The sequence below is a fragment of the Mytilus trossulus genome, chromosome 11, assembly GCF_036588685.1.
Source record: "Mytilus trossulus isolate FHL-02 chromosome 11, PNRI_Mtr1.1.1.hap1, whole genome shotgun sequence".
Lineage (NCBI taxonomy): Eukaryota > Metazoa > Mollusca > Bivalvia > Mytilida > Mytilidae > Mytilus > Mytilus trossulus.
In genome coordinates this window covers 31,501,261-31,512,712 of record NC_086383.1, presented here as the reverse complement: position 1 = coordinate 31,512,712, position 11,452 = coordinate 31,501,261, and the positions used below count along the sequence as shown (strand labels likewise).

Below are 11,452 nucleotides of genomic sequence, written 5' to 3'. Positions count from 1 at the left end.
TATCATGTAATTATGTACCTCTTACATGTCTTATGTTTTTTAGTTATTATTGTTAGGACTTTTATTTGAATAAAATATAAGTTACAGGGAATGGGAATACCGTGTTAGACATTTGCTTACATAATTTGTATATTTGCAACTGTTTAAACGACCTAAACCATTTTCACGAAAGGTGCAATTTCCTCTGCTTTGCATTAATATGTTTATGTCAATCCTGTCAATGTTATCATAGTTTAAGCACAATGCACAGTGTCAATGTAATTTAGCTGTCAGCATATATGTTTTTAAAATAAATATCAACTTGTTTATTTCTCTTAAGAATTAGGCAAGGTTGAATTATTAGTATACACGGTATAGCAGTAAATAAATAAAGTATTAAAACCAACGTTATTATCTAAACGGCTGTTGATCACGAGCAACAGGAACTGAAGATTGACACCATATTTGAAGCATTACATGTCTTCCTGAAGCAAACATGCGACCAAAAATCGTGATATTTAACGTCATGTGTTACTATACATTATACAACACATATGTTACTGTTCCAGGAGTCAATTCAAGCCAATACAAAACATTGCTTCATATTTCTTTCATTGCATTCAAAAGTTGTTTGAAGTTCATTAAAAACATTTCGGAATCTTAATTACAAACAAGCATAACTAATGCATTAGAAGCATAAATTCTGATAAACTGTTCGATAAAGCGTCAATGTCAAAAATCAAATACCTGTTTTGCAATTAATGAAATGGCAATACACATAATTATAAAAATATCATTGATGATGGTGAATAAACTAAAGTAACAATTTTTATTTTTTTCAGTGAGTAAGTAACAAGGGCAAGTTTGATTAAGATAAGTACTGTATTTATAATTCAAGTTGTAATTCAATGCAATACATGGAATAATTTCCCCTCAATATATATATCAGTCATTATTATTTACTCTTTGGCTGTGCTGACCACTAGCACAACGAACAGAAAACTGACACCGCAGTTGAAACATAAATCAAATACAGTAGAACAAAAACTTTGATCTCGAAAGTATACGGCTAAATATTTTTGTCTCTACTTGAGACATATATGGATGTTGCTGTTCAAGCATTCAAGGCAACATAGCTATCTGCTTAGCTCTTAAATTAAGAAATCATTTTCCACTTTGAAGATTGCAAGCGTTATTGTTTACTCATCGACCGTTGACCACTAGCCAAACGAACAGAAAGTTGCATCGACGGTTGACCACTAGCCAAACGAACGGAAATTGACACAATTTTTGAAGCATAAAACCTTTTTTGTCAAACATATATAAGAGCAACAACTATAATGTTCGTAATATATGGCTCATAACGGTTGCTTACTACAAGCCACATACATGTATGTGACTGTTCAAGCCGCAAAAGCAGATGAAATTACTTATTTATCAACCCACCACGTTTTACAAATGCAAATTGAAATAGCTTGTTAGTAACTAACTACTGGGCCGGTGGTACCCTTGGGAAAATAAATCTCCACCAGCATTGGTATCGACCCAGTGGTTGCAAAAAAACTCATCATAGATAAAATTGAAAATAGAAATGGGGAATGTGTCAAAGAGACAACAACCCAACCACAGAAAAAAACAACAGCAGAAGGTCACCAACACGTCTTCAATGTAGCGAGAAATTCCCGCACCCGGAGGCGTCCTTCAGCTGGCCCCTAAACAAATATATACTAGTTCAGTGATAATGAACGCCATACTAATTTCCAAATTGTACATAGGAAACAAAAAATAAAATAATACAAGACTAACAAAGTACCAGGATTAAAATGTTATATTGACGCGCGTTTCGTCTACATAAGACTCATCAGTGACGCTGGATCAAACAAATGTTTTAAAAGGCCATTTAAAGTACGAAGTTGAAAAGCATTGAGGACCAAAGATTCCTAAAAGTTTTACCAAATACACCTAAGGTAATCTTTTCCTGAGGTAGAAAAGCCTTAGTTTTGTTAACAGTTAATTTATAATTATGAACATATCGATATTGAATCAAGTCAACACAGAAGTGCTGACTACTGGGTTGGTGATACCCACCAGCAGTGGCAGCGACCCAGTGGTTGCAAAGAAACTCATCATAGATACCAGGATGAAAATTTTAAATGTACGCCATACGCGCGTTTCGTCTACATAAGACTCATAACAAACAAGCATTTACTGTTCTATATAGCTTTAATGTCTGAAATTAAAAAAAACATTTTGAATTTCATGACATGACAATACACAAAATTATGTAATTCATGAATGACGGTGTAAAATCTCATGTAACCATTTTTTTTTAAATTTCAGTCTGTAAGTAGCAAGTTCAAGTTTGATTTAGAGAAATATATGTAATTGAAACTGCAATGCAATACACATATTAAGTAACTGTTAAATAAGAACAATATTTTCCCTTTCAAATATTACAATGATTATCATTATCCTTTATTCATTGTTGACCAACACGATCAAAACAAACAAAACAATGACACCATATTTTGAGCATAAAAGCAGTCTTGTCACGCATACAAACAAGGAAAAACTATGATGTCTACAGTATATGGCTCACTATGCTTTTTCTCTCTACATGACACATAGATGCAAGTTGCTGTTCCAGTCGTCATAGCGACAACAATCATTGATTCATCAAAACATCATATTTTACATTTTTCTGAAGGTAAATAAAGAGCGCATAGCAATTTTTTTATTCTTTTGTTTAAGAAGAGGGGCGACAAATGCAAAGAGGGACAGTCAAACTGCATACTATTATTATGCCCTTTTCGAGAAAAAGATCAAACTTTCAAAAAAAGGGTCAAATCGAGTTTTCCGCAGAGTAAGATAATTACTCTGATTCAACATTATCCTTTAAACTTAAAAAAAGGAGTGTTAATGAGAAAAACACAAACAAATATATAGTGCATAACGTACAATGTATTGCTTTATAAGGCATTACTAATATGGTAAGATTAAAAATACACGTATATATCTCCTACACATGTCATATACTGCACAAAGCCAAACCAAATATATTTGAGATCAATTGGACAAATCTGTAGATTGATTGAAGGTCAGTGGGATTTTAAAGTAACGTTTTGTTTATTAACTTTCTTAAAAATATATCTTAATAGTTAGATAACGCAGCCAAAAAATTTCATCTATGTTGAGCCACGAAAAGACATGATAACTGTTCATGGCGGAAAAAACGAACTTCGTGAAATCATTGTAACATGCATGTTGTATTTTACGGTCTGTTAAAATCTGTTAAATTTTCTAAAAAGTACAGTATACCAGCAGCAATACAAAGTTTCAAATTTGAAGAAAGAATACACATGCCATTCAGTGCGTCCTGCTTAAAAAGTTGGTATATGAAAATCCATAATGTCCAATGATCTGTAATGTATTTATAAAATATGCGAACATTCATTGACACAATCTGAACTTTTGATATCCCATAAAATGAAGATTCATCTTTTTTTTAAATCGAAAAAAAACATGCATATTCATACAATTTGGAGTGTAATATGACGTTCATTATCACTGAACTAGATTATGTTTTATTAGGGGCCACCTGAAGGACGCCTCCGGGTGCGGCAATTTCTCGCTGCATTGAATAACTGTTGGTGACCTTCTGTTGTTGTCTGTTCTATGGTCGGGTAGTTGTCTCTTTGACACATTCCCCATTTCCATTGTCAAATGTATGCAGACATGTTAACATAAACGGAATTTTATGAAATATAGATTGATGTGCATCAACAATGTAACATTTTCTTTTTTTTCTGATACCTGTTGTAAAATGGTTCCTCTAGAGTTTTAATATTCCTAAAATGTTTGTATTCAAATGGATGCCACGCAATATTTTAAACGGTACGAAAAGTAAAATTACTGTTGATGGGTTTATTTAAGTACCAGTATTTATCTGTTGTTGTCATTTCTAATGATGTTTCTGTCAACCATTTAGAAAACTGGCTACATGTCAGTGACAAATAGGGAACAATTCGATACCAAATTTTGTTCTAACATTACATTTTGCCTTGTAAACAATGCGCAATGTGTTATCCTTCCTTCCTTCTTTCAAAACACTGCACGACGGAACAAAACATCTGAACCTATAAGACAAACAGTGATATAAGTTATCGTTATCGTTGAACCAGCATATGATTTTGCAATCTACCATTGTTTTTTTTATCGAATACCAATCTACAATTGTCTTTTTATCGAATACCAATCTACAATTGTCTTTTTATCGAATACCAATCTACAAAATGTAAGTGGATAAATAAGTAAGTTGGTTTACAAATATTTCATATTGTTTTTGTTTTATTTACATACTATTTTGTTTATGTTTCTGTACACGTCATTACTTTGAGCTGGTTAGAATCTGAATTGTTTAGTATACGCTCTAAGAAGAACAAACTTGTATTGAATGTTTATAATTTCTATTAATTTTTAGTGACGTATGGTGCGATAATTGCCATAAGTAAGTATCCTTAATATGCAACGCAAATAATTTGCATCAAATCAAAAAGAAGGTTATATTATAATATCACTCAAACGTAATCGCTCGTTATGAAAAGCTTTTATATAGAAAGTAAAGGATGCATATTCTTTTTTTATTCTAACGAGATTCAAGGAATGATATCAACTATAAAGGAGAGTATTTTCAATTTATGAAGAACATACTTTTTCGATCATTGACATTTTAATGCTTTATGTGTTATATATTTCATCTCAAAAAATATCTGCTCATATGTTTTGATTACCGTCAGCCAAAATAAAGTTTACATATTCTGTTGTTGAATAATATGTTTCAACTGTTTTTCTTTATATTTCATCTTGAATTCCTTAAGTATTTTCTAAAAGTTTGTAAAAAGAAAGTGCTGTGAAAAATATGCTCAAAACAAACAAAAAGCAAATAGTGTAGAGTTGTGTAGTATGAATTATGAATAAAGAATGAAGTACTAAAATATTTCCAATATTATTTCATTTTTTAAACGTGTACATTTATATATTACAGAAATATGCCTTATATCAAAAACGTTTAAAGCAGTAGAGAAAACAGAAAAATATTTCTCCAAAATATAATCAGCATGTGTTCGATAATGTATGAAATAGTGTTGTAACTGATGAAAAAAACTATAATTCCAATGACAAAACACTTATCATTTAGTACATGTAACTTTTTAGTTTATGTTGGATATCATAGTTGTTTTCCACGTAACATTGTAAATTTATTATCGGCTAATGCATTTGAATGTCCCTTTGGCATCTTTTCTATTATTGTATGTACAACTCATTTAATTAAAAGTAAAATGTTAAGCAACACCTGAAAACTTCTGAATTAAAGACTCATTTAAATGTTCAATTACGCCAAATCCGTCCGTTGCATGTTGTTATGGTAAAACAGCTTAACCTTATATTACTGGTAGAATCAATTGAAAAGGGTCGATCTCATCAGATTGAAAAAGGAACAAAGCGCACACAGAATTAAACATTTGTTGAATATAAAACCATCGATTTTATTGTCTATGCATTGTTCGTTTTTTTTTGTTCTATACAGTACAAGGACAAATCAAATGTATATTTGGATATGTATACATCTATAAACAAAGTTTATACTTTCATAGTATTTACCATGTTCATGTTCAACTAGTGAAGAAGCCTTTGATTCCGTTTTAAGTACTTTTGGATATCAAAACAACGACGACTGCATTACAAAACACATTTCTGCGTTTTCCGAATGCCCCAAAAAGTCTACCGAATGATCAACACACCTCATTAAAATCATGATGAATATGATATTGTTTTATTTTTGTTTCTTCTATTTTTTCATTATATTGATACATTTTTTAAGAAAAAAACAGCTAAAAAAAATGAAACGAATACATACCGGTCATGTTGTTAGCGTTATGGAGATGATAACAGAATCATCGTCTAGAAAAGGTTTTACATTTACGGGATCAGCTCACTAGGCCATGCTCTATAGTGTACTTGAACTGAGCTTGTATTACTGCAGCTGACATAGTTAAGCCCACTAGTCGGCATTTAGGTGATTACATGAATATCAATTATATGGTCATTTTCATAAATTCACTAGTCACAAAACTCAGACTTTAAAAAAAAAACTGAGGATTTTCTAATCCCAGGCATATATTACCTTAGCCGTCTTAGGCAACATCTTTTTGAAATGTGGGTCTACAATGCTCTTCAATGTTTTACTTGTTTGGCTTATTTTTATCTGAGAGTCACTGATAAGCCTTATACACCATTGGGTCGTTGCCACTGCTGATGCGCGGAGGGTGTCATAAGCCCAGTAGCTAGTTCTTTGACATGAATATCAATTATATTGTTATTTTAATAAATTTCCTATTCACAAAACTTTGGATTTTTCGAAAAACTACAGATTTTCTTATCCCAGGCAACCCTAAGCCGTATTTTGCACAAGTTTTTGGAATTTTGGATTCTTATTGCTCCTCATTTTTGTACTTGTTGGCTTTATACCAAATTTTAATATGCTCTTCACTGATGAGTCTTATGTAGACGAACAACATGTCTTGTGAATTAAATTATAATCCCGATACTTTTGATAACTATTAAGCCTTGTTAACTCGCTACCTACATGAATAAGCAATTAACATGTGTATAGCATTTTAAGAGTTTTAAAAGCTGCTTTTAAATGTTCCGTTTACAAAGGTTTTGGGGACATACACTTATGAAGAAAAATCTATTATAACAAATTGCTCTTCGAAATGTAGATCATGAAAATGACCAAGTTCAAAAGTAAATATATATTCATGTTGAAAACATTCTCGGTCGTCTTTTTACGATCACCATCTGTTAAATATGTATACTGGTATTTTCACACGTATTGAAATAGATTGTCGTTTACGAATCATCAAATACGCTTTCCATTAATTACATTTGGAAGATCCAAGTTATATTTAGAATGTTACTGACGTTCGTATGTAGTCGGTGTTTTCAAAGTCAGTTACCTTGATGTTTTGAATTCAGTTTTTAATATCTAGTGTCATTATAATCATTATAAGGTCTTTCCACTTTTTTGTGGAAAGACCTATTGTTTTTCTTCTGATTATTTTTTTTTTCTTCCGCCTTATTTTGTTCTTGCGATAAACATTTGTTTCGCAATATGTCGCTTAGATATTTTGTATATGATGTGGAACAGTTTATGCGCTTTTGAAATTTACCCTTTGTAAACGAATACTTTTCTTTGTAGGAGTTATCTCCCCAAACACTGTTTTCCTTGTTATCGCATCTCCTTCGCAACCGTAAAAGATTATGACAAATTTATTTTACAAAATTGCTCGTTATATCCTTTGCATGATTTGTCCTATTTTGACCGAAGCGATATGACCGCTCCATATAAGAGTTATTTCCCCTTATGCATCTGATATAAGTGATATGAATTTCTATCTTTTAAATCATAAGTGATAGAGACCTAGGATCTTTTGATTTGAGGTCCTTGGTCCCGAAAAATGAAAATTAGGTCAAGGTCAAAGGTCAAGGTCATATTCTAATATTTGAATTTGGATTATTTTCACTTATATCCAAAGACTGTATAAGATATCAACAAATTATTTTTACTAAATTGTTAGTTGCGACATGTCGTAAGATGTAAATTTTGATTGCAAGCGTACGTTGAATGTAAAAGGGAGTTTTCTCCCCTCTTGTATTTAAAAATACGCGTTTGGTGATATAACTCATTAAATAAATATAATTACGGCCTATGGTCTTTTGATTTGAGGTCCTTAGTTTATGACCTTGAAATTGATCTCAAGGTCATAGCTTAATTTGACGTTCTAGATTTTGACCTTTGCTTTTATTCTATATGTATACATGATAAAGATATACAACTTTCAGAAAAAGGTATCAAACCATTTAACCTTGAAAAAAACAACCGGAAGTGACCTTTTGTAAACCTGAAGTAGCTATTTTTTTGTACTTTATTAATATAAAAGTATATAGAACCAGATATTTTTGGAATTAGTGTCAAGTAAATATTCAAATATAATCGGAAGTAACATTTTTCAAACCGGAAGTAACAAATTATCTCCCTTATTTAAAAAGAAATGTATGGAAACAATATATTTTTGGAATCAGCTTACTAGGAGCTATCATTTGACGATTGAAATGACATTTTAAACAGCATGTTAGACATGTACATATACTATATGTTTGGTTTCATTTGTTTGATAGTAAATAGGAAGTTCTGATATTGAAAATCGTTCTGATCCCCCTCCCCGTCGCTCATATCAACAGCTGTCTCATAAGTGGACGTTTCTGTGTCGTACGTTATCTTGATCTTTACATGCGGTTTTGAAGAACAATGAGATGATAATATATCTTATTCCTATTCAAGTCTGAAGTAATTTCGTCCTTTTATCTCTAATGTGAAATCTTCAAATGTATGACTAATTTTTTTTTTGTAATTTTGAACTCAGAGTAAATATGTTTAAAAGAGCAAAACAATACCGGTTATACATGCGATTGCGGTCTGTACATGCATGTAAATTATTATAATATAGTCATTGAAGAAAAATATATATACATGTACAGTACCTTTAATGAAACCAATGTTCAGAACGACAACCAGTCAGGGGCATTACTTAAACAAGTAACAATTGAAATTACCTATACAAGTAATGTTGAAAACGAGGCTAATTTAAATATAACTTATATAAGTTATTTTTCTGAATATTATTTTTTAGGTGTCAAAGAATACAGATTTTACTAGCTTTAAATGATTTTCACAGTTATCTGGTTATTTTTCCCTTGATATATAAAAACTAATTCTTCAGAAACACTAATTAACTTTCCGACGCACTTATCTTTCATACCGACGCTTCTTGGTTAAAGATTGGTCTCTTGGGACTATTAAATTATCATTTTCCTCTAAAATCGTGAAAGTAGACTGATATAAATAGATAGATACTTGTGAATTAGTTAAGACCTGAAGTTATTTATAATTTGTAACCTAAATCAATTGCATATGTGCCTTAGATAAGTGTAATTGCTATTTTTTTCAAAAATGTTTAAAATAACTTATTCAAGTAATATTTTTGTCATTATTTTCAAAGTAACCCTTTATCTCTGTACTCCTCTCAAATCTGATAAATTCTTTATTTTATGATATAAAATGTTGATTAAAATCTTAAAAACTACATTTAGTCTATGATTCTATTAAAAATCAAAATAACTCTATTAAGTAATTTTATTATTTTTGAAATAAAAAAATACTTATATAAGTAATTAAAAAAAAATAACTTGTTTAAGTAATGCCCATGACTGACAACGGCAGTACAAACCTGATTTATTTTTTTTTTAAATTCAGACATCACACACATACTACTCCTTACTAATGATGCCTCAATGGTTCATCGTACTACAACACATCTTTTTATTGATTTGACATATGTATTGGTAACAATATGTGTCCGTGTATTTTTTAGAAGAATATATCTGCGAAAATAAATTTGAATATCAAAAATAATACAGAGTATATATATTGAAGGCACCAACATATTTCATTGCAATAATCAATTAATTAAAGATACATGCATTACATAGACCCGTTTAAGGCTATGATTGTTAGTGAATTATATAATGTTATTTGATATAATTTCTTAAAATGTTAAAAGCAATTATAAAATCAATCATTATTTTCAATATAAAATATAATCTTAATATTTGTTTATCTTTTGGAGGAAAATAATCAGACGATACACAATATTTATAATGCTATCGAGTACAATATCTACATTAAAATACACTTTTTTGTAAATATTAGGTGATATCCTGTTTAAAACACACTACGATTATTTAAACGTTAGCTATACTGGTGTACTCATATTACACGTAAAATATACAAATGTCCGTTACCATTATACATGTATTTATTGTATTTATTGTAAACAAAAGTATGTTTAACATAACATAACATATAATGTTTAAATTGTTCAAATACAATCTCGTCAAACATTTACATACACTAGTTATCGTACCTGATTTAAGATTATAAATCTCTGTCATGTGATACAATCACCTGTCTTACCTGTGATTTTGATTAAATCCACAATGGCTCAAGCTGCGTCTAAAACCTGCGAGGTTTGCGTGAGTGCGCCTGGGTCACACTATTGTATAGACTGTGAAGAATACTATTGTGAAAACTGTAAGTTTGTACATAATAGGCAGAAGGTATCGAGAAACCATCAATTTCAGAAAGCCTCCGACTGTATCCCGGAATGTAAATCTAGATGTAGTAAACACAAAGAAGAATTATCCTTAATTTGTAATACATGTAATGCACAGATATGCACACTTTGTGTGACAGGAAAACACAATGGGCATACATTTTCCCAGATTGTTGATGTCATCGTTCAACTACGTGGAGATAATGAAACGAAACTTCGTGGCAACATAAATGAAGCAGATCAAAACATAAAGAAGATTGAGGAAAGCTTGAATGTGTTTGATAACTCCGTTGAGTCTGTTATAAAAGCCATCAACGATGAAGGCAACATGATTAAACGCATGGTTGATAAATCTGTAGCTCAGATCATTGCATTGGTGAAAGAACAATCCAAAAAGGAGAAAGACAAACTGATGAATATGTTGTCAGATGCAAAATCAGTGCTTGATGGTGGACACACCTTAGACATAAAGAGAAATGAACTAGATAAGACCCGACATGATGGAAGTTTGGTACAAAAGATCAATAATCTGAAAGAAGAAATTGACAAACTACATATAAATTCCCTTCCAGAGTTTCCCAATATATCCTTTAGTCGTAAATCTGTAGCTGAAGATGACATTAGACAACTGATAGGGACATATAATATGAGGTAAATATAAAAAAAAATATGAGATGTATTTTTAACTGATACATTTTTCATCATTAACCTTGCAAAAATTTTAAATATAGGGTGAAATTATTTAAAGGTTAATATATACATTGTAGCAAGAAATGATTGACAAATACACATACCACAACTTAATATTGAAAGCTTGCAACATACCTACTCTTTTTAAATATATCTTCAATAAACACGTTCTTTTTGATAAGTAAAATAAACTATATTGGTAACTGCTGACGTTGACAGTATTTTCCGATTAATGAAGCGCTTAAGGTAATGGAATAACACCGTCCACAAGTAATACAAAATATAATTAGATAGTTACTCTCACTTCTCATGCATATCATCCGTACGTATCAGACGATATAACTTGAAAGTAACATCTTTTTTTGAAAAATTAGGTGACTAATATTGCAAAGGTCACCACTGACTACAATTCAAAAATAAAACCTGATCTTTACTAATGGTTTTAGTCCTTTTGGTATGGAAGCGTGAACAAGTTTACGAAAAACACTAATTTGAAATGCAAATAGAGATGTCATATTAGTAACTGTTGTATTATACAAACTTTATAT

At 30.8% G+C, this 11,452-nt stretch overlaps 1 protein-coding gene across 1 annotated transcript; it reads left to right on the top strand.

Moving 5' to 3' along the window:
• Positions 1-10,098: 10,098 nt before the first annotated feature.
• LOC134689959 (E3 ubiquitin-protein ligase TRIM71-like) lies at positions 10,099-10,869 on the top strand. Its single transcript, XM_063549927.1, has one exon. The coding sequence runs from the start codon at positions 10,099-10,101 to the stop codon at positions 10,867-10,869; it is 771 nt and encodes a 256-aa protein (XP_063405997.1).
• The last annotated feature ends 583 nt before the right edge of the window (positions 10,870-11,452 follow it).

Coding starts and splice junctions, on each gene's coding strand:
- LOC134689959 (XM_063549927.1), top strand. CDS start 10,099: ATGGCTCAAGCTGCGTCTAAAACCTGCGAGGTTTGCGTGAGTGCGCCT.